The sequence below is a fragment of the Crocuta crocuta genome, unplaced genomic scaffold (genome assembly GCF_008692635.1).
Source record: "Crocuta crocuta isolate KB4526 unplaced genomic scaffold, BGI_CrCroc_1.0 scaffold3, whole genome shotgun sequence".
NCBI lineage: Eukaryota > Metazoa > Chordata > Mammalia > Carnivora > Hyaenidae > Crocuta > Crocuta crocuta.
In genome coordinates, this window is record NW_027529934.1 from 543,235 (window position 1) to 566,387 (window position 23,153).

Below are 23,153 nucleotides of genomic sequence, written 5' to 3' on the forward strand. Positions count from 1 at the left end.
ATCGCTCTAGTTTGTGGCACGGAACAAGGCTCCACACCTAACCTTGAAAGCCCCAGGGATCAGGGCGACATCTGTTACTTCTCTGAGTCCCTAGTACCTAGAAAGTACTGTGCACGTGTCTAAGTAACACTTAGGGATGGATGACGAGGAAAATGGCAGCCTGTATGGGGTGGCCTCCTTCAGGAAGGCTTCCAGGAGGAGATGGGTTTTGAGCTGATGGAGAGGGACACCCCAAGCACTCTTTGACAAGGGCTGGTAAGCCTTTTTGTGAAAAGCGGGCTAGGAAGTATCTTCTGACTGTATCATCTCTATGGCAACAACTCAGTCTGCCCTTATTGCACAGAAGCAGCCATAGTTCATACCTGAATGAACGGGCAGGTCTGTGGCCTAGTGAGACCTATTTACAAAACTGGACAATGGGTAGATTTGGCCCACAGGCCATAGTTTGCCGACCCTGCTAGAAAACAAGATTTTGGTTTTGCCAGAGCACAGGCCCCCTAGCGACCTGCCCAGGGGGACAGAGGAACCAAGGCTCCAGCCCATTCCTAGGGTGGGTCACCCTTCTTCTGAGTTCACTCGGCTTAACGAGGACCTGCATGCACAGCTCCCTGCCCAACTCCTGGCTGAGTTCCCACAGCCGCCCACTAGCCAGGTGTCCCTTCTACATCTACAGGATCAATGGAAACACAGCCCTCCACCGAGACATCTACCCATCAGTCAGTCTCCAGATCCAGAAGAACTTTGCCAAGAGCAAGTGGAGGGTAAGTCGCCCTTTCTGGGAGGCAGGCAGGCAGGCTCTTCAGGGCCCCTGGAGGCTGAGCTGGGGCAGGACTCAGCTCTGGGGCAGAGGCTGAGCTAGTGGAGGGGCTGTCCTTGGGGCTTCCCAGCAGACACTGGAGCACCCTGGGCCCTCTCTGAAACAAGTGGGCACATTAGCTTCAAGGAGCCACAGGGCAAAGGGAAACCTTGAGCCCCGTGGCCCTCTGGAAACAGAGGTGGCCAGAGGCTGCTCTTGTGTGTCCTTAGCAAGCCTTCAATGCAGCCGCTGTGGTGCATCACATGAGGAAGCTGCACATGAACTTGCACAGCCCAGGCATCCACCCAGAGGTGGAGAACAGGCCACCTGTCACTCAAGCCTCAGAAGCCTCCAGGCCCAGCTCCTCTGAGATCACCATCACCGAGGCGCCTGCCCTGGACCAGAGTGGCCCACTTCCGGCCCTGCCCCAGCTGCCCTGCCAGCACGGCCCCCGGACTGCAGCGCCCGGTGGCAGGTCCCTCAACTGCCTGGTCAACGGCTCGCTCCGCATCAGCAGCAGCCTGGTGCCCATGCAGCAGGGGCCCTTGGCTGCTGGGCCCTGCGGCTGCTGCTCTAGTTGCCTGAGCATCGGGGGCAAAGGGAAGTCCTCCTACTGCTCTGAACCCACACTCCTCAAAAAAGCCAACAAAAAACAGTACGTATTTTCAGCCAAAGACAGAGGCCTAGCCCTGCTCAGGCAAAGGGGCTGAAAGACCAGGGAAGTGGCTCTGCAGGGTGGGACGAGCTCTGGGTCAGGGGTCAAGGGAAAGGCCTCCGGTCCTGTCCCTCCCACTAGCTGTGTGCCTATGGACAGACCAGGCAGGGTCTGTTTCTGGCTCGCTCATCTGTAAAATCCTACCCACCTGCTCAGCCTGCCTCCAAAGGTCCTTAAAAGTTTAGTGAAGCAACTGGAATGCTAAATGCCTGCAGAAAACTGGGCACATGTGAGTGACAGGCACTAGATTCCTTGACTTTCCAGAACCACTATGTTGTGGGGGAGAGGGGAGTGGGGCTTCGTTGTCATCCTGGTCCTTTCTGCAAGGGCTTATACTTTCCAAACCCGACAAAGGGAGGCCCGAGTAGAAGCCGCAGTCATGGAGAACTGCCTAGCTCTTCTTCCTCAAATGCTTCACAGCCTGCTGCCTCCTTTGCTTTCCAGGAACTGTAAATCAGAGGTCATGGTGCCAGTCAAAGCCAGCGGCAGTTCCCACTGCCGGGCGGGGCAGACTGGAGTCTGTCTCATCATGTGATCCCTAGAGTCCACACCTGTGTCAGTTTTCAGGTGAGACGACCAGAGGCGGGAGGGCTGGGGCAGGGGGCTCAGGGAGTGTCTGGCCCGGAAGGAGAGCCCCATCACAGAGTCTGAACGAAGGGATCCAAGGGGCACCAGAAGCCGCAGGCCCACCCCTACCCCGAACCCCTTTCATCCGCAGGAGAGATGGTCATCTCTTCTCTATCCTTCCAAACCCGGAGCCCACCTTGCAGCGGGAGGAAGGCGGAGCACGTGGAGCAGGGCCTGGCAGGAGTGGTTTATGGTCACGGTCATAAGCAGCATGCCGCCACCGCCCGGGGCAGACCCTCACGGAAGGCCCAGCACTGAGCCCCAAGACACGGAGGCCCCGTTGAAGCTGTGGGCAGGAGGGCGGCACCCACCCGTCCCCAGGTCTCCCTGACCTGCCTGCTCTGCGCCCCCACACCCACGTGCTGTGGCTCCGTGCAGTGTACTAGGTAGCCCTCGCCTGGGTCTGTGTTGTTTGTGATGAAAAGCTCCATGGGCTGGCCAGGCTGTGTCGCCTTCTCCAAGCAAAGCCATATGGAACATCAACCCAGACTCCCACTCAGCACATACTCGCCCCTGCCTCCCAGGCCTTTGTCCTCAGGGCCAGAATGGGCTCATTAATGTAGTTGCTTGCCCATCTGCATGAATGACAGGCAGCTCTGTGGGCCGCCTGCAAGCTCTCCAGTTCCCATCCTTGACTCTAGGATTAGCTCCAACTGGGCTGAGACCCAGCCAGCCTGCCCTGGCACACTTCTGAACCACCTCCCTCCCTGCCCCAGGCCAAAAGCAGCCCCACGGCCTCTAAGGTGAAAAAGAAAGAAATCAATGATTAGGTAGTGCAAGCAATCCTTTCCCTGACCACGATGCCCCATCTGCACCCAATGAAGTACAAATTGGAAGTTGACTGTTTTCATTTCAGGTGGTTAATTCTCTCCCTGCTTCTGCTCTTCTTTCTCTCCCTGGAAATTGGGGACATTATTCTTGTCCCTCCCTAGTTTTCTTGGACCCCGCCCCCTCCAGCTTCATGCTCGGTGTTGTGCTCAATAAAATGAACATATTTTTCTCTATGAGCCTTCATTTGGTTCTTCTCAAAGTCAGCAGTGGCTCCAGGACTTCTGAACCCATGCTGGGTGGAGGGCCTGGGGTCTGGCAGGGTGGTGGCTGGGGCAGACGGGGGGCATAAAGTGTGCCATGTACTTAGTGACATGAGTTTTGCGTACTAACTCACTTACTCCTCAGAACAACCCTCGGGGTAGGCTCTGTGGTCCGGCTCCAGCCATTCATTCTCCTAATGACTGTAGTAATGATCATAAACTGAAAGCCCAGCTCAGCCCTGCCCTCTGCCTCATCTGTGGCCTTGGGGGAGTGACACAGCCTTTTGTGCCTTGGTTTCCTCATTTGTCAAATGTTAATGGCAGCATCACCCACATCGTGAGATAATGCAGCCGATGTTTCTAGCACGGTGCCCAATAAATAATTACTGTGATTAATAAAAAGTTAATGTAGGTAAAATGCCTAACACATTGCACAAGCCGTGGATAGCACACCAACGGTTCATGCCATTTCCATATGTACCACACACACACATACACAGACACACAGTTACACATCCATTTGCAACTTCTCTTTGAGATCCCAAGAGACAGATTCTGCCTCTGCAGCTGGGTGAATTTGGAAACAATACTTCCCTTCTCCGGATTTCTATTTCCTCATCTGTAGATGAGGAATGGGATTGCTACTCAAAGATGAAAACAGTTGGTCAGGTCTCTCAAGGATGGTATCCACTGGGTCCTGGGGCAAACCTGAGTTTGGGTGACGAGCAAGCTGTCCTGAGCAAAGCAGGCAGCCCATGCTTCCTACACCCTGGGCATGAGCACAGGGGCACCCAGGAGCCCCACGTGAGAGACAGAGACAAGTGACAAAGCTTTACTAGATGGGGAGACAGACCGTTTTATGAAACTCTTTCAACCTGCAGACTTCTTTCCAAAGATTTTTATTGGACTTTTCATTTGTACATCATTTTTTGTTAAGTTTTTGTGTCCAACCAGGACTCAGCCTCAGTGGAGGATGAAGGGCATGGGCGCTGCCCAGCCAAGCTCCCTGCATGTGAGAGCTCCGTTCCTCATCACAAAGGCATGGCCACCTCCAGCCTCTCTGTCTCTCAAATGTAGTTTCCCATCAGCTCAAGCTCAGCTGCAGCCCAGAACAGTCTTAACAGCTGCACCCCAGGGGTGGTCCATGCTGTGCTTTCAACTGTATAAAAGTCTCTTGGAGCTGGAAAGTATTCCAACCCAGTCTGTCCTCCAAAAGTAAAGAGGGCAGACGAGCAGGGCCAGGGACTGGGAGCTGGCACGTCACTTACAGGTGGCATAATAGAGCACACGCCCATTGATGTGGTCTCGGATCTGTTCCACGTGCTTCTCCAGCCCCGTCAGGTCTGCCGAGCGGAGCTCAATGGCCTGGCTCCCCCGAAGCAGCTCCAGCTCCATGTCTGAGGGCAGACGGGACAGCAAGGGGAGAGGAGGCACTGGTGAGATGCCAAAAGACGCCCAGCCCTTCTCCCACCCACTTGGAGGCAGAGCCCACAGGAGAAGTCACCTGTGGGGGAGCCTCATCACTAAGGCAAGTTATCTCCAGCCTCCTGGCTCTCCCCGCCCCCACGCCCCCATCCCACTTTAGAGAAACCAGACCCAGGAAGCCCCTAGCCTCCCCCTCTGCTCTCGGCAGAGCAGTTGTCCCAGACTCATGAGGGAGGTCACTGGCATGACCTCACTGGCATGAAGATTACCAACCTACTACTACTGGACTCAGACACTACCATCCCACCGATGGTCCTCAAGTGGACACCCGGCTGGGGGACCAGAATTTCTCCACACCTTCCCTCCCCGACATACCACCCCCAATAAACCTTGTCCTGCTCCCCACCCAGGTCTGTTCTGCACACTGCCACCGGATCATGCAGAGGATGTGGAAGACAGCCTGTCCCTCCTGTCACCCCAGGCAAGAGGCCCCTCTACCACACTCCTGAGAGCTGGCACCCAGCCTCAACCTGAACTTCTCTAGGAATAGGGAGGGAGCACATTGCCTCACAGGGCTCCAACCTCAGGCAGCTCTAGCTGTTAAAATAGTCTTCTCATGAAGCTGGAATCTGACCACTTCTTGCTCCCACCCAGTAGTCTCAGGTCTGTCTCCTAGGGCTATGGGAATGTATCTGCTCTGTCTCCCACATGGAAGTCCTTCAAATGTGTGAGGCCACATCTTCTCAGATTAAATCTCCCTAGTTCCTTCACCCATTCTTCATCTGATATGATTATGGAGCCTTCTGTAACCCCCAACTCTGGTCACTCTTCCTCTGATATGTGCAGGCTTGTCAATATCTTTTCTGAGGCTATAGAAGCCACCACTGAACACCATCCACCAGGTGAGATTGCACCAGCAGAGTGAAACAGGGCCATTACTGGGCTGACATTCAGTCAGTGGGCACCCATATGGACCTATGGATTGATCAAATATTCCCGTAGGAATTGTGTTCCCTGGTCTTCTCCCCCAGTGGAGGCCACTATGCATGATCTTCCCCCAAATCCTACAATTAAAAGTAAATTCCTGGGGTGCCTGGGTGGTTCAGTCACTCAACAACTGACTTCAGCTCAGGTCATGATCTCATGGTTTGTAGGTTTGAGCCCCATGTCGGGCTCTGTGCTGACAGCTAGAGCCTGGAGCCTGCTTGGGATTCTGTGTCTCCCTCTCTCTGCCCCTTCCCCACTCACTCTGTCTCTCTCTGTCTCTCAAAAATGAATAAATGTTAAAAAAAAAAAAAAAGTGAATTCCTGCAGACAGGTAAATGCTTGCTCCATCACTACAACCTTTCCTGGTTGGTAGATGCGTGACCCACCTCTACAGGGCAGGACACGTCTTGTGAGCATCTGCATTCCCCAGGCCCCATCACCGTGCCTCATAGTCCTCATAGTCCTAGGTGCTCAGGAAGTGCCTTCTGGTCTCGCCCTCTCATCACTGCTCACTCTGACAAGGGTGGGCCTCAGAAGCCAGGGGTTGGGACCAGCCACCTGGGATGCCCAGGAGTCGGAGCCCCAGGACCAACCCCTCACCTTTCATCCTGTCCATCATCTCCATGGTCTCCCCAAACAGCTCCTCTGCCTCCATCTTGACACTCAGGATCCGGCTGCCCTGCTCCCCCAGCGTGGGGCTCCGACCCAACTGGTCCTTCAACTCAGCGTATTTTTGCTTTATTCTCTCAAATCCCTGAAAAAAGTCAAACAGTCTCAGTGTCACCATCACCATCATCCAAAGTCCTAAAGATCTTTGGCTAACGCACTTGATACCATCCAGATCAACACACAGGCACGAGGCACCTCCTGATACTCCCCAGAGGGTTACTTTTGACCAGGAAAACCCCTAGGCCATGAACCATGTCTTAAATTTCTTCTGTATTTCCCTCCCTCCAGCTGCAGCTCCTGTCACTTCCTGCCTAACTTCCCACACGGTGCCGGGCACTTAGGCGCCACGTAGCAGTATACTTGGTCCTGGGACCATGAGAACCAAAGTTCCTGGTACACTGGAGATCCAGACCAGGGGCTCTCTGATCACCTCTCTGACATAATCCCGACAATGATGGGGCCCGGCTTAGGTTAAGTCAAGACTGCCTCTCTGGGCTGGGTAGCCACGACAGGGGGACAAGTTCTGGAATGGGTATCAATGGACCTGCTTTGTGGGTGAGCTGTGGGCCTGGACAAAGTTACCCCTCCATCTGTAAATGGGGAGGGACTGGATAGATCATTCGCAACACCCCCAAACCAGCTTCTGAAAGGTGGCCGGAGGTAAAGTCCTGAAGCCCTTCCTGATGATTCTAGAATGACATGTTGGAATTGCTTTCGAGCACAGGGTCTCACAAAGCGTACAGAGTCCTCTCCTGCTCTGGACCCTCACCCTGGCTGGGCTGCCTGGGATGAAGTGTGTCTGCTCATACCTCCTGGGCGCTCAGCGCCTGCTGTTCCGCGCCTTCTGCGAGCTGCTGGGCCTGAGCGGCCTGTGCCCGCTGCTGCCTGGCCTGGAGGCGGAGCCCCTCCAGCCGTGCTCGGAAGTCACCCAGCTGCGCCGTCATGCCGGCCACCAGTCTTTCCGCTGGCCCCAGCACCTGCTGAACCTTTGTGGGGAAAGGGTTGTGGTGGGTCTCACAAGCCGGGGCCTCGTGCTCCCCCTGCCCAGCTCGTCAGGCAGGGATAACTCTCTCCAACCAGGATGCTGTACTGTCCCCCTGCTGATTCCCTATCTGCCCCCTGGGGCCCCCCCCCTCCAGCTCAGCTGCCCCCTGCCGTCACTGCAGCCCAGAGCCCACCCCTGGCCATCTGCACCCAGCCATAGGACCAGGAAACCAAGGGCTCAAAGCCCAGAGCCCATAGTCCTCCCTCTCTAGCTCCCCATCCATGTCACTTTCTGGCACTTTGTATGCCTTATGCCTTATGTCTCTTCATTCCCAAATACTGGGGAAGAAAGCCACACCCCCTCACCTCAGCAACTCTTTCCTGGATAAGCCGAAGGGAGCGGCTGGTGCCCTGCATGGTGTCCTGAGCCTCCTGCAGTGCCAGCGTGCCCTGGCGCAAGTTCCCCACCACGTCCTCCACCTGGCCCTCCACCACGTGGGCTCGGCTCCTGGGGACCGAGGAGTGGAGGAGAGAGAATGAGTGAGCTCCAGCAAATGAACAGGTGTGTGGCTCAACTTGCAGCGGTTCAAGAGAACATCCTTCCCAGCCAAGAGGAATGAGGGAAGATTGACCCAGTAGCTTGTCCATCCCAGGGCCCCACTGAGCAGACATAGCATGAACGTGAGTGTTATGTCTGAGATACCCTTCGGGCAGCTTCCAGTATGGAAGACAGCGTCATGTGAGTAATGTTTACTGTGGATGCTGTTTATCACCTCACCATCCCCCCCCCACCACAGCAAGCACCCCACCTGTCCCCCAGCCCTCTGCACCCCTCAACATGTACAGATTCTCTTCCCTCTACCAGCAAACAAAGGAGCTGGGGAGCACATTACCAGGCCAACCCTGAGCAGGGAGAAGCTCGGGGCCCAGGGCCGTACCTGGCCTGCTCAGCCTCAGCCTGGAGCCTGCGAGCACGAGCAATGTCCTGCTTGGTCTGAGACAGCACCAGGTCCACATTGGGTAGCCTGGCCGCGATGGCCTGGATCTCATTCATCTTCCGCAGGACTGTGGCGGAGTCTGTGGGCAGCCACAGGGCCAGCACGGCCTCGCTGACCTCCTGGATGGTGGCTGCATCGGTGTCGGGGTCTGGAAGACAAGCCGTCCATCAGACTGGTGGGGGCCTAGCCTCCCAACGATCAGGGGTTTCTCCAGGCCGAGCAGTGCCTTGGGAAGCACCACGGTGACCTCTGGGCCCTGGCTGCCCACCCAGCCGCCGTGCCCTCTCAGGCACACTCAGGTGGCCGTTCTCAGAGTTTCGGGAAACGCTGTGGGCGGATGACTGTGGACACAGCTGTGGCAGCTACGTGTCTGGTGCCACAGGAAACTGCAGACTGGCGGGAAGGAGGCGGTGCTGGCCAGCTGGTGCTGCACAATGCCTGGAGCACAGATATCATCAGCCCCGAACTGGGGAGAGCATCCAGCAGCCAGAACTGCTTCCTTGGCAGTAAGGCCCCTTCCACGGGCCCCTCCTCGGGCCAAAGCGCTCATTTTCACAAAGGCAGAGAAATATTGCCAGGTCCTTGCTCAAACGTCACCTTCTTGGAGAGGCCAACCCTGGCCATCCAATCTAGTGTCACCACCTTCACCCTATGCCGACGCCCCTTATCCTCCTTCTCTGCCTTATCTTTCTCCTTAGCATCTATCATTTCCGACGTGCCGAACCCTTAACTCATGTCTCTGGTTTTCTATGTGTTACCCTGCTCGAAGCTCCATGATGGCGGGGGCTGGGTGTTGTCTGTATCCCCGCCCCCGCCACGGCACCTGGCCCCTGGACGCACTTGGTGTTTACAGAGTGAATGAATTGCTGAAAGACCTCCGGACCCAGGCCTCCCCTATACTATTCAAGCAAACTGGGACAAGTCAAATGGCTTCTCTAAGCTCAGTTTCTAGATCTGTGAAATAGAAATAATGATCCCCAACCTGAAGGTATGAAACGAAACAATCAGCAAGGGTCTTACAAACCAACTCTGGGTCAGGGAATAAGGTCAGAAGTAGAGGTACCATCTCCTCCCTATCGGTCCCATTCAGTTTTACAGATTCCAGGTATTGACGTGGGAGGAGAGGGAGCACCTGCCCACGCAGACACTTTGTCCTGGGACCTGGGGCCAGCATGTGCGGAACTGAGACTGCAAATCAAATCAGACTCAGTCCCTGTCCTTACAGAGCTCAAAACCTAGTGGGACAGACAAACACATAACAAGGAGGGCCAGCCTGAGAGATGAGGGTGAGCATAGGGTGCTCAGACAGCCCCTGGAGGAGCACCTAACCCTGTCTGATGGGCCCGAGGAGAGGGGGGATCAGGGGGGTTCCTGGAGAGTGGGCCATCTAGAGGATTCTCATAGGGGGAGTAGAGATGAGCCAGGTCAGGAGAGGTGGGGCAGGTGAGCAATCCAGGAAGAAGTAAAACATTAAGAAAACAGTGTGTGTGTGCATGTGCATGTGCGTGCATGTGTGCGTGTGTTTAGCAGTTCAATAATCTACAGTGTGGACAACAGTGAGAAGAATCCCACCTGCATCCCCTCCAAGCTGGACGCCCTTAGGCAGGTTACTTAACCACCCTGTACTTGGAGTCCTCTGCTGCAAAGTGGTAGGCAGTCATGATTAAATAACCTAATACCTGTGAGGCACTTAGACCAGTGCCAGGCACTTAGTAAGAACTCAATAAGCCAGAGCTATTTTTGTTAATTCCATTTGAAAACCTGGGAAAGACCACGTGTCCCCCTTCCTCCACAGACCTTCCACGCATCCCACGCACCGACCCTGTGCACAACACTGGTACCTGAGCCTCCCACACAGTGCTCTAGAGACCAAACCCATTCCTGCAGGCACTGTGGGAACCATCCGGGGCCCTTTGCAGGGGCAGGCCTCTCCCACGCCCTGTGCCTTCTGCTTGCCCCTGGTCCTGTCAAAGTCAAAACACTTGACCTGAAGCACACGTATAACATAGAAAACAAAAGGGTCGCCGCGGCCCAGTGACTCCCTGCCTGTTCATGGGAGCCTGGGATGCACCCCAAAGAGAAAAGTCGTACTCGCCTCCCTACCCCCTAGCCGGGGCTGACATCATTCAGCCTCAGTGGGATCTGCTGGGGGGAAGATTTCCTTATCTGTGAGTCTGAGCTCCAAACTTTGGCCTGCCCCTTTATGCATGTTCATCTCTCTCTCTCTCTCTCTCTCTCTTTTCTTTCTTAATTTTATTTGAGAGAGAGAGAGAGAGTGTGTGTGTGTGTGTGAGCAGGGGAGGGGCAGAAAGAAAGGAAGACAGAGGATCTGAAGCAGGTTCTGTGCTGAGAGCAGAGAGCCAGATGCAGGGCTCAAAACTCATGAACCATGAGATCATGACCTGAGCTGAAGTCAGAGGCTTAACCTACTGAGCCACCCAGCGCCCCTGTCCATGTTTCTTGAGCACCATTTCCCTACATCCATCCCTCCCCATTCTGAGGTTCCCTGGGAGTCTGACCTCAGCCTGGCCTCAGGCACCATGGCTCCCAACACATCCTCCCTGTCTCTCTCCCACCTGCCTGTCTGGAGGAAAGGCACTGCAATAGTAGCAAGAAGTGGCCTGTTGTAACACCAAGCCCTCAGCTCCTATTAGCTGGGCTCCCAGCCAAGCAAATTCCCTGGCAGGGACCAGAAAGCTAACAATATCAACTCGTATTCCTGAGGCAACTTTAATTTTTCAAAACACATTTTACATCAGTGACTAGATCCCCAGTAGTGCATCTACGATCCCAGTTTGCAGAAGTGAAAGGTGAGGCAAAGAGAAAAGCGACCTGCTCAAAGTCACAGGTTTCCTGGGTCCTATCCAGGAATCTCTCCACTCCCGGGGCGCCAAAGAGGGGATCTGGTTCATTTATTCATTCAACCAACAGGGGGTCTTTTTCTGTGTCTGGCCTTTCTGTGCAGTGACACTGAATAAGGCCAGCAGCTGTCCCTGCCCTCCTGTAGTTTAGAGTCCAGTGGAGAGACAGACCTTGTGCCCCTAGACAAATGAATTCAGCAACCACAGGCTCGGAGCAGAGTGATGAAGGTCAGATGCAGCGGGCAGCAAGTGGGGTGGGGACCAGATGGGGTGGTCAGAAAAGGTGCCTCTGATATTTAAATTGAGACCATGAGGGATAGAATTGGCAGCCTCAGAAAGAGCATTCTGGGCAGAGAACGAGCAAGTTCAAGTCTCTGAGGTGGATAAGAGTCAGCCTGTTCAAGGACAGGCAGTGAGCAAAGCAGGGCACATGCAAGGCCACACCCAGGAGGTGAGCAGAGGCCACAGTAACTCTGAGAATGAGGGGAAGCCAGTGAGGGATTTGAAGCATTTTTCAAAGATGTTTTAGGTTGTTCTGTTGAGCGTGAACTGTAAGGGAGCAGGGGTGGGGGAGGGAGAACAACGGAAGGGCTGTGGCGGCCATCCAGGTGAGCGGTGGGCACCTGGCCCAGGTGGCCTGGAGGCCAGGGAAGGAGGCGGCCAGCTGATACACTGCATCGGGCACAGGGAATGGAGGCCATATCAGGCCACAGAAGAGGAAGAGCCAGGCTCACCTGACAGGAAGTCCCGGACTTGCTGGATGAGGAGCCTCATGCGCCTGACATCTTCCTCCATCTGGGAGCGGCTGGTGCTCACCTGGGTCTCCAGGCGCTGAGCGTCTGACTGCACCTTCGAGGCGGCCTCCTCGGCAGCCCTGATCTGCCAACACACACTATGGGTCAGCAGCTATCAAGGCCCAACGAGAGCCTCTCAGCAGCCCTCAGGGATTCTGTGGACACCCACTACCCAAGATCCACCAGGGAAACATCTGTCGCTAACCTGGTTTGGCTCTGGAAAGAATGATGTCAGGTCAGGTAAAAAAACAAAACGATACAAAACATTGGCCCCAAACTCTACCTCTCCCTTGCTGTGGGGCCTCAGGTCACCTAACATCTCTGGGCTTTTGTCTCCTGGCTGCAAAATAAAAACTGCCTTGCCCTAGGGACTCTATCTCCTTAGCCTTTCCCCACGTGTGCCCACCCCACCTTGGCTGCACCCACCATCTGCCTGGTCTGCTGGAGCTGGGTGTTGAAACCCTGCAGCTGCCTGGCCACCTGGCCCGCCGTCCGGAAGGCCCCCCCAGCTCTGGGGAGGGCCCCTCTGCAGTGAGAGCCACATGCCGTGCCGTTGTCTCGGGGACACAGCTCTCCAGGGCATGCTCCTGGGGTACAGGCCGTCTGCCTGGCGCCCCCACAGAGCTGTGGAGAGAAGGAGACGTCAAAGAGGGTACCCAAGGCTCTTCAGCAACCACTCCTGTCCCACACCCAAGGAACAAACTGCCAGACATCTCCATGGCAACCAGGCACCAGAAACTTGTTTCCTTGGCAACCGCGGAGCACACCGTGAGGGGCCAAAGATCAGGGTGGGTCGGGGGAGTAGGGCAGGGGCACACTGCCCTTGTAGGAAATGTATGGCAGCAGCTGGGGCATGACAAGCTGGAGCAGAGGGACCTGGGAAGTGGGGCTCCATTGCCACGAGTCACCTTGTTGATGGTGGGCATCAGATCAGGCAAGGAAGCCATCCTCCGGCTCAAGGCGGTGAGCTGGGGATCTCTGGCTCCCGCTCCTCCTCCCACCTGCCGCTCCAGCCTCTCCGCCTCTCTCCGGATGTCCTGGAGCTGGTGGAGCAGGTGGGAGCCCTCAGAGACCCGCTGCGCGGCCTGGGAGGAGCGCTGGTAGGCAGCGGTCAGCACCCGGAAGGCCCCTGTGGGAAGGCCAGGGGAGAACTGAGGAGCCGCTGGCTCGTCCTGGAGGCCTAGACGCAGAGGGCGATCCAGAGCAGAGCCCGGGGTGGTGTGGTGTGGCGGCGGCGCCCTCCTCACCTGAAGGATCTGCACTGCTTATCCTTTCAAACTGTTCCTTCTTGCTCTGATACATAATGAGGAGGCGATTGAGGCTTCTGTCCAGATTCTCCAGGTCTCCCAAGAGGGTCAAGGTCTCGTCCGGTAAGGCCAGATCAGGCTTCAGGCCCTGGAGAGTCCGCCTGGGACGGGAGAAGAGCTTTCGCTAAGATATGGGAGAGGGGCTACCTCCCCAGAGCCAGGCCAGCCCCTCGGAGAAACCTCTCTGAGTCAGGAAGAAGGCAACAGAATGCAGACCCTACAGGCTGAGGAGGATTCTGCAGGAGAGAAGCACAACCCCCCAACCCCTCATCCCGCAGCAGCAGATCACAAGAACCTCTCCTTCCTTGACTCGTGTGCCTTTACATTCCCCGGCCTGCTCCACCTCCCACAGTTGGCTTCCCCCCTGAGGAGCATCACCTCAACCTGTTCCTCCCCAGCTCGGCCACCTGCATTACCTGCTTGCGGGGCTCCCAAGTCTCTCCTCTGCAGCCCACCCTCCCCACGAGCAGCCATAGTTGCGACCCACTGGTCATCTCCACCGAAAAGGGGTCAGGATCCACCAGCCCTGGCCCACAACCATTGAGCTTTCAGAGATTCCTCTCTCCCAAACCCCTTTGCTGGTCTACCAGCCACTAACTCCCACAAGCTTTGCATTCTTTCCCTATAGGCTTTGCTCTGGCATAGAACATCTTTCCACGGAACACCCTTCCATGCCTGCCTTTCCAGTCTACCAAATATGTATGGACTCACTACTCAATTTTGATACTTAGGTCAACTGCACTCCTGGATGGCTCTGGGCACTGAGAAAGTCAACTAGTGCTCGGGGAATGCAAACTAATTATAGAAACTTCCAGAACCAAACCTTATAAGAAGGCACCCCTGCTGGTAGGAAGGAGGTGTGGGTGGGACCGCTCCCATTCCAAAGGCAAATACAAGTTATTTTTAGAGCCCCTGCCTCTCCAATGCCCTGCACCAGGGTGACTAATCCAGAGCTGACTCTCCCACAGGCAGCACCGGGCACTTGAAAGAACACTGGGGCTCCTGCCTGCACTCTCAGCTCCGCCCCTCAGTGGCTGCATGACTCTGTCACATCACCTATCTGTGCCTGTCTCCCCATCCACAAAATGCAAGTAATAACACTCACCACACCAGCCTCATAGGACTGTTGGGATCGTTCAAAGAAAGAGCATATGTGGAAATGCACTGTCAGTTGTACAGGACTGTACCAGTGGAAAGAAGGACCAGTGTGGGCCACTTAGGTGAACCCATGTGATGTAATTCAAAGTGCTTGGCAGGGGAAGGGAAATCACCTGATGGAGAAGATGGCATTGGCCACCTGGGACACCTCCCGCTCGGTGACTGAGGCACTGCCGAGAATTGCGTGGATCTGTTCCATCTTCCTCTTTGCATCCATGATCCGAGCAGTCATGCCAGGATCCTCCAGACGCAGCCCGGGCCGCAGGCTGGCAGTGGTATTGCGCAAGCCGCCGAGGCGCACGGCCTGCCCCCGGAGGTCAGCCTCATAGCTCTGGAAGCAAGGGTGGCAGGCCACACACACAGGGAAGCGGTCACAGTAACCTCGTTGGCATTGGTCACAGCGGGGTCCGGTCAAACCGGGACGGCAGAGGCAGCGGCCTGTGGCCTTGTCACAGCCTGGGCCCTCTGTTCCCCGGAAGTCACAGTCACAGGCTAAGGCGGGGAAAAAATGACGGTCAGGGTTGGGTGTCAAGAAAATAAAGGCACCTTGTGGGGAGAGCCTGAAGCAGAGGCCTAGCTTCAGGCTCAGTCTATGTGGCTTAGAATAATAGACCGTCAAGGCCAGAATAAAGTCAGGGCAATGCCAGCCAAGAAAGCAAGCCCTCACTTAGCAACTACTACGCGCCCGGCACTGCTCTAAGTCAGACACTCACTGACTCACCCTTGAACTCGCTTTAACTTCGCAGCCACTCTGTGACAGAGTTAACCTCCCTTATTTTCCCGCTTGTATAGATGAAGCAACAGGCACAGAGCTATTAAGTGCACTGTGCTGTCAGGAAACCGAGGTCTTGGCAGAAACCACCCGCTCCAAGTGGCTCCGTAGGACAGAGGCCACGCTGAGAGCAGAGCTGGGTCTGCAGGCTCTAAGTTCCACGCTCGCTCGCTCGTGTGGCTGCTTGNCTGCCCTGGAGAGGGCTTCTGGGAAATGCTGTCTCGGGCAAGTGGGGAGAAAAGCAACCCTCCTGTCATGGGGACAGGGGGGTGGCCTGACGCCAGCAGGCTCTGGGGTTGGGAGGCTAAGCGGGCTGGCTGGCTGGAGCAGCTGTGGGGAACTTGCGCTCTCACGGAGCTGCCGGGACCTACACCACCTGTCCCAGTACCTGNTGCCTCAGCACCGCCCCACTCAGGAAGCACCCACCTCGGCATCCCGTGCCTGTGTCTCCATAGGTCCGGTCGGGACACTGGCGGAGGGCTGCAGCGCCGCAGGTCAGGCCGCCAAACCCTTCTCGACAGGGGCACTGGCCTGTGAACTGTGAGGGAGAGCACCGTGAGGGAGCCTCCCAGGCAGGCCTGGCCTTGCCCTGGTATTGGCGACTGTGTCCCAGATCCCGGGTCAGCACACTGATCGAGTGTGCCCCCAAAACAATGGCTCCCATTCAAAGACAAGCTCTGAAGGCAAAACCCCGAATGGCCCCGCAGGTACGACGAATGGGGCGTTGCAGAAGGCTCAGAGCCACAGAGGGAGGGAGATCAGACAAGTGCGACTTCGGAAAGACCCAGAAGGGCAGTGCTGGGGGGAGACAGAGGCTGGTGGGCAGGGCCCCTTTCCTCCTTGTACCTGGTTGCACTGGGGGCTGAGGGAGTTGTGAGGGTCACAGGCACATGGCTCACAGCCCCGGCCGCTGGCCAGCTTCCAGTGGTAGGGAGCGCACTGGTCACATTTGGGGCCCACCACGTGCGGCAGACACAGGCAGCGCCCACTCTCCTCATCACACGGCATGTCCCGACGAGACCCCAGGATGTTGCAGTCACAGCCTGCAGGAGGGAGGGTTCTGAGCTCACAAGGCAACCGAAACGCGCCCCTAGGGGACACCCATCAGGAAGAGGACCCAGCCCGAGTAAAGAACCAGGCACGGTCATTCTTTCCAGATAACCTGCCTGACTCACGAGGTCACTGCGCTTTCCTCCCTGGCACCTGGCAGCTTGGCCACCCACCCTCCACCCCCCGCCCACTGGCCGACTCAGTCCCACCTTCTAACCCCGGGCCTGTGCTGCCACCTGCTGGAGGCCCGTGGCACAGCATCTGGCTCACACCGCGGTGAGGCCTGTCAGCACTGTGGTGGCGGGTGCAATCTTCCCGGTGAAATCCCTGACTGGGTCCCCCTACTCACGGTGGCAGCCCTGCGGGTTGGCATAGGTGAGTCCTGTGAATCCCGGCTTGCACAGGTCACAGCGCTCCCCCTGCACGTGCTCCTTGCACACGCACTGCCCAGTCACTGGGTCGCAGGGAACCCCCGGCACTGCCCCATCAGGATCACACTCGCAGGCTGACACACAGAGCAGCCACCACAAGAAGAAGAAAGAAAAAGGCATAACGTTAAGAGCAGGCTGTAGAAGCTAGACTGCCTGGTTCACATCTTTATCCCACCACGTACTGGCTTACAACCTTACAACCTTAGTCAAGTAACTTGAGCCCTCTGTGCCTCAGTTTCCTCATCTGTAAAATAAGGATCATTATACAACTCGCACAGGTTTCCTGTGAGAAACAAATGAGTGAATGAGATGCAGGTGGAACAGCGCTTGGCGCATGTTAAGTACTATAGAAGTTTCTGTTGTCATTATTTACCGAATGACTGCTATATGCCAAGTGCTGACTGTGTACCCATGCATGTTGCCCTATGGAGTCCTCAGAATAACCCTGAGAGATGGGAGCACACTGAAGGTCACACAGCAAGTCACTGTGGGAAACAGAAGTCAACTCTTCCCATAAACAAATAATATCAACAGGAAGTAAGCCAGCTTCTCCAACTCCCACACCTAGACCTCTGGCAAGCTTTTCAGAATGCAGATTCTTCCTGCCTCTGAAGTCTATCATGATTAACCCTGCCTGATTCAGATTGCTTTAGTCCATTTTGCTCTCTCATGTACAAACTCACTGGCCCCAGAGGACATGCTAAGTCACTCCCGGGTGTTCGGTGCATGTGTTCGTTCACTAAACATCTCCTGAGCCACGTGCCTGCCGTTGCACGTATGAGACATGATCTCCGCTGTGGAATAGTTCTCAATATTGGGGGAAATAGAAAACTACGGAGCAGGCCACAATATAACATGGTAAAGACAATAACATATATATATGGACCAAGTACTTAGTCTGCCTTTTCCAGTGATTGAAACAGTGTGTATGTTTCTTGACAGCAGGAATTATGTCTTATATTTACTTTTGTCCCTCCTGTGTCTAGAATAAGGGCTACACAGGGGCATGTGGGTGGCTCAGTTGGGTAAACATCTGCCTTTGGCTCAGGTCATGATGTCAGAGTTCGTGGGTTTGAGCCCCACGTCGGTCTCTGTGCTGACAGCTCAGAGACTGGAACCTGCCTCAGATTCTGTCTCCCTCTCTCTCTCTGCCCCTGCCCTGCTCACGCTCTGTCCCTCTCTCTCTCAAAAATGAACATAAAAAATTATTTTACTTAAAAAAAGCACACAAAACAAGTGCTACATAATGATTAACTGACTGATTGATGATCCAGAGAAGTGAAGTGATTTACTTAGAAATGCCCAGCTAAGTTAATATAATTGTGGGGCACCTGGGTGGCTCAGTCGGTTAAGTGTCCAACTTGGGCTCAGGTCACAATCTCATGGTTCGTGGGTTCCAGCCCCGTTGGTCTCTGTGCTGACAGCTCAGAGCCTGGAGCCTGCTTCAGATTCTGTGTCTCCCTCTTTCTCTGACCCTCCCCTGCTCTTACTCTCTCTCTCTCTCTCTCAGAAATAAATAAAACATTAAAAATTAAAAAAAAAAAACAAAAAAAAAAACAATTGCCCACAAGCCCTGGCAAACAACCAAGTCTTCGTGCTTCCTGAGGGCTGTGTGTCCCCAGGGCCACATGCTCTGTCATGCCCAGAGAGGATGGGGAGTAATGGGCGGACGATACCCTGGGTCCCCAGAGCCCCTACTTACGGATACAGGTCTCTTGAATAGGAGCGCCAGGACGCCGGTTGCGGAAATAATGCAGCTGACACCGCTCACAGTTCTTGCCCTCGGTGTGGTCCCGGCAGTCGTCACACACACCTCCGTGTGCCCCCTGGCTAGCGGCAAACACAGCTGGGTCGAAGTGACAGGTCTCAGAGTGCCCATTGCAGTCGCACGCTGAAAAAGGACATTTCCAGGGCTGACTGTGGACCAGCACCACCGCCATCCACAAAGTGCACTCCACGCTATCGCACTAGCATCTCTTGCAACTCTGCAGCATGTTCAGGTCTAGGAAACGAGGAAACTGAGGCCCGGAGAGGCTTGTGTGACTTATTTAAGGTTATATGGCCAGTAAGAAGGCAGAATAGCGTAAGAACGCAGGCCTCCTAACTCTCAATGTGGAGACCCACCCAAAAATCATGTCTGTGTTGGGCCAAAGAGAGAGCCCATTGAATAGTTCACCCCAACCCTCCCTGACTGCCACCATGGATCTCCTCCTGGGCTGCTGCCTCTCTCTGGGCTGGGGACCCTTGTCTCCCTCCCTTCCGCGGAGAAAGGCCCTGACTATAGGGGGTCCTGTGAAGCAGGGAACCAGATTAAGTCCTACACAGGACAAGACCAGTGGAGGGGACAGAAGATAGAGGACCTGAGGTTACCAGGAAGCCATATGGCATGAGAAGGAAGGACCAGCCTTGGTCCCTTCAGGCCTGGCTGAAGAGAAAGCCTGGTTAGGCAGAGGGCAGTTGCAACCTAAACTCTCTCCATCTCCACAGAGCAGGGAGAGCTTACACTGTAGGGGTGCGATTAAGATTAGATTTAAATAATATCCCAGGTGAGACCATTGAGGCCCAGAGGGGCCAGCACCCCACCCAGTCACCACAGGGGAGGAGATGAGTTTGGGACCATACGCTGGCATTCATGGGGGTCCTGGTCATCTGCAGGTCTCCAGGGCCGATTGTTGTAGAAGGGCGCACAGCGTTCACAGTTGGGGCCGGCGGTGTTGTGTTGGCAGACGCAGATATCGTGGACCTGGAAAAGGAGCCACCAGCCATCAGGAATAATCATCAGAGGAATGTGCCAGTGATGGACCTGCCCTCTCCCCTCTAATCCTCCTACCCACAACTCAGGATCCAGTTCAGACCCCACCTCTTCCAGACTTCACTTGACTCCAGGGACCCTTTCAGCTGCCTGCTTGTGTGTGTGTGCGCGCGCACACACAGGCTCAGATACGTGTACCTGCCCTCCTGTTCTAACTAGGTTTTTAAAAAGCTCATTCTTTGCCCTTGGACATCTCCATGATGCCCCGTCCAAGTCCGCACCTGGGAGGTGCCCAGACACCCTTACTGGTAAACTAAGTTTCTAGAAGCTTGTGGGCCCTCTGGAGATTTATATTGCAGCAATCTTTGACTACGGCTGTTTGGCTAATGGGACTGCTGTGATGAATTGTTACCAGACTTATTAAGATATAAAACTAGAATAGCAATTGTGTGCTCATTGTCTTCCAAATGGAGCCCCACACCCTCAGCCTGGTGTTAAAGACTCGTATCATGTTTGCCTCATCTTCATTTCCCACTCGGACAGCACGGCCAAGCGGCACCTCCAGCCGCATCCTGTATAAGCCCTGCTTTCCCCCACCTCTCAGCTGTTACTGAGGATTTTCTTCCTGCTTGGAATTCCCTTCTTTCTCTAGTCACCAGTACAACCCGGCCCACTAGAATGGCGCCTTCTTCACCAGGCCTCCCTGGTTCCACTAATTCTGTGGATCTCAGCCCTGGGCGCAACTCCAGAATCATGTGGGGAGCTTTTTTACAACTACCACTGCCAGGTCCAACTCGATCCAAATCTTTGGGACAAGGCCCAAGCATGGGTGCTTTTCAAAGTGGTGATTCCACTGTGCAGCCAGATTTGGGAGCCCCTGGTGTGCCCCGCCCCTCCCCTACATCCCACAGCACACTGTACTGGTCATCCATCAGCAATCAGGTTCTGCCTCGGTTCTACTCATTTGTCTCCAGGCCCTAATAGATGACACATTCCCAGAGCTGGTCTCCCTCTGGCCGACGCTGCAGCCCTGGGTAGGGGCTGGCCCAGAAGTGGGAAGGATGTGGCTGACCAGAGTTCACTTCACCTGTATTTCCCTCTAGGCCCTTTTACATGATTTCCTCATGACTCTCCATCACTAGGGTGAATGAGCTCCCATGTGTTAATACAAGAACTGAAGCTCCAAAGAACAGAAATGACAGCTTTTTCTGCTTCTGGGGCAAAGTTTTCTCTCCTCTGCTGACATTTCCTGTGTTTGGTTTCACAGAAAAACCCCCAGGGTTGCTGGTGAAGCTGGAGCTTCCCTCTCCCATCCCTGATGCATCTGACTCAGTAGTCAGATGATCTGGGGTACACTCAGCATCCACCTTATCTGTTCTCTCTCACCTTGCCCCATGTTCACCACTAGATGGGACTCTAGAGTCCCCAAACCAGTGGCTCTCCACCCTGGCGGTGCTGAGAACCACCTGGGAGCTTTAAAAACCAATAATAAACTTGGAGTATTTGAGGATGGACATCTGGACACATTCTTTTTTTTTTTTTTGTTTTAGCTCCCCAGGAAATTCTATGTAGCCAGCACTAAGCAGCATCTCCATAAGCGCCAGGCAAGACCCACAGATTTGCTTACGTGTAACTGAAAATCAAACCATTACAAACCATTACTAAAAAACCATAAGGCAGGCGTAAAGAAGTGCTACAAAATTCTGATCTTTGAAATAATAATTAGACTATTTTTCAACTGTTCCTAAAATGTTAAATACCCCAGATCTTAAATTTAGTGCCCTCGTTGTTTTATAAGAACCCCAAGAACATCCTTAGTGTGCTTTGGTCTTGCTCTCTCCCCTCAGCCCTTCCCACCCGGGGCTGTCACCTGCACGGTGGTGGAAGGTCCAGCAGAGGCTCCAGGCTTAGGGGCACAGCGGTCAGCGTGGCCGTGACAGAAGCAGCTCCCTTGTAGACGCAGCTGGGACACTGCGTAGTAGGCACTGGGGGCGTGATAACCTCTCTGGGACACGGGGGCCAGCCTGGTGAAGTTGATCCTCAAGTTTGTGATTTCTCCCAGCTCTGAGAGGGGGCAAACAACAAGGAGGGATGGGGTTGGGGAAGGGAAAAGGAAGAAAGGAAGTTAGAGGCAAATAGAGTCTCCGAGGGCAGGACGGATAAGGAAAGGAATTCTGATCTCACCATCTAGTCTTCCCAGCCTCCATAAGGTTGGTTATATCAGGGGCCATCCTCCTCAGCCCTCAACCCAGCAGGAAAGACCCCTGAATTCAACCCAGGCCTCCTGAGTCTACCACACAGACTGATGGAATAAGCAGGGTGAGTATTAAATCCAACCATATTGACAGAAATAGGAAGGACCAGGCAATATCTATGCCCCAAGTTCCAACCAACCAACCATGGCAAGTCCCAAGATCCAAGTTTTGTTCCCCACCCACAGTTCTGCCACAAACAAGGGAAGTTACCACACTGACCTTGAATTTTTTTACTTTGAGTTGCTGGAATCCCAGATGCTAAATCCATAATGTTAAGTTGAACCTACAGAGACAAGGAAAGGGAAGGCCTGCAGAAGAGGTAAATGGGATGCCCAGCGCCCCTTTCCACCAATACTCCATCCCTGTCAGACTGCTCTGAGGCCCTTCTCACCTTGAACCTGAGTAGACCATGGATGTGAGGCCTGCCAACAGCACTGAGGGAGTGAGGTGATCACTGGGCCCTGTGTGTGTGTGTGTGTGTGTGTGTGGGTGTGTGTGTATGCGTGCGGGTGCGCGTTTGTGTGTGTGTAGACAACCGAGCTTCTCCATTTAAAAATACAGATATCCCAAGAATTTCCTGATTTCCTTGGGTCAAAAATAATGGTAAGATATACAATGTACACATGAGGGTTTAGGTAATGCTAATTTTCCAAACACCTAGAATGAACAAGAAGGTCCAGGGCCCAAAGATTCATGGATGTGGTGACTACCCTCTAGACAACCCCATTTTCAACTACGCTTTTCCTTTTTAATAAAAACCATTCAGGGGCACCTGGGTGTCTCAGGCAGTTGAGCGTCAGACTCAATTTCAGCTCAGGTTATGATGTTGAGGTTCCTGAGATCAAGCCCTGGGTCAGGCTCCACGCTGATCACTGAGCCTGCTTAAGGTTCTTTCCCTCCCTCTGCACCCCCCCCCACGTGTGTGTGTGTGTGTGTGTCTAAAAAAAAAAAAACACAAAAAAAAAAAAAACAAAAANAGGGCCCAAAGATTCATGGATGTGGTGACTACCCTCTAGACAACCCCATTTTCAACTATGCTTTTCCTTTTTAATAAAAACCATTCAGGGGCACCTGGGTGTCTCAGGCAGTTGAGCGTCAGACTCAATTTCAGCTCAGGTTATGATGTTGAGGTTCCTGAGATCAAGCCCTGGGTCAGGCTCCACGCTGATCATTGAGCCTGCTTAAGGTTCTTTCCCTCCCTCTGCACCCCCCCCACGTGTGTGTGTGTGTGTGTGTGTGTGTGTGTCTAAAAAAAAAAAAACACGAAAAAAACAAAAACAAAAAATCCCATTCATTGTATGGGACTTCATCTGCATATTCCAGAGTTTTCATGTCAACCTTCCATGGATCAGGAAAAAGTCCTGTGTTCAGATCTGGAGTCTAGGGAGTGTGGTTAACACGCATGCAGGTTCCGCTGTGACCCAGGAGGACTTGCTCTGGGGAAGGAAAGAGGCATCACCCACAGGGAGGGCAGCGCTCTGAGCACTGGGTGCCCTGGAAAACAGCTCTGAAGGCTGCTGCAGCCTGAACCAGAGAAGGAA

At 54.4% G+C, this 23,153-nt stretch overlaps 2 protein-coding genes across 3 annotated transcripts in view; one reads left to right on the plus strand and one right to left on the minus strand.

The window, feature by feature from the left end:
- CAMK1G (calcium/calmodulin dependent protein kinase IG) overlaps positions 1 to 3,142 on the plus strand; it is a 29,021-nt gene extending 25,879 nt beyond the window's left edge. For both annotated transcript variants that reach the window (XM_077763146.1, XM_077763145.1), the window contains exons 10-13: positions 674 to 761; positions 1,027 to 1,451; positions 1,956 to 2,078; positions 2,230 to 3,142. In XM_077763146.1, the coding sequence (XP_077619272.1) occupies positions 674 to 761; positions 1,027 to 1,451; positions 1,956 to 2,046 (604 nt within the window). In that variant the 3' untranslated portion in view covers positions 2,047 to 2,078; positions 2,230 to 3,142. The remainder of the gene's footprint in view (positions 1 to 673; positions 762 to 1,026; positions 1,452 to 1,955; positions 2,079 to 2,229) is intronic.
- A 910-nt stretch (positions 3,143 to 4,052) lies between these two features.
- Positions 4,053 to 23,153, minus strand: part of LAMB3 (laminin subunit beta 3) — a 41,052-nt gene continuing 21,951 nt past the window's right edge. The window contains exons 8-24 of the mRNA XM_077763144.1: positions 21,832 to 21,895; positions 21,228 to 21,421; positions 19,228 to 19,348; positions 18,308 to 18,496; positions 16,524 to 16,679; positions 15,971 to 16,167; positions 15,551 to 15,662; positions 14,466 to 14,844; positions 13,135 to 13,295; positions 12,796 to 13,016; positions 12,314 to 12,511; positions 11,828 to 11,972; positions 8,173 to 8,380; positions 7,601 to 7,742; positions 7,060 to 7,236; positions 6,182 to 6,335; positions 4,053 to 4,566 (exon numbers count right to left, since the gene is read on the minus strand). Of these exons, the coding sequence (XP_077619270.1) occupies positions 4,430 to 4,566; positions 6,182 to 6,335; positions 7,060 to 7,236; positions 7,601 to 7,742; positions 8,173 to 8,380; positions 11,828 to 11,972; positions 12,314 to 12,511; positions 12,796 to 13,016; positions 13,135 to 13,295; positions 14,466 to 14,844; positions 15,551 to 15,662; positions 15,971 to 16,167; positions 16,524 to 16,679; positions 18,308 to 18,496; positions 19,228 to 19,348; positions 21,228 to 21,421; positions 21,832 to 21,895 (2,955 nt within the window). The 3' untranslated portion in view covers positions 4,053 to 4,429. The remainder of the gene's footprint in view (positions 4,567 to 6,181; positions 6,336 to 7,059; positions 7,237 to 7,600; positions 7,743 to 8,172; positions 8,381 to 11,827; positions 11,973 to 12,313; positions 12,512 to 12,795; positions 13,017 to 13,134; positions 13,296 to 14,465; positions 14,845 to 15,550; positions 15,663 to 15,970; positions 16,168 to 16,523; positions 16,680 to 18,307; positions 18,497 to 19,227; positions 19,349 to 21,227; positions 21,422 to 21,831; positions 21,896 to 23,153) is intronic.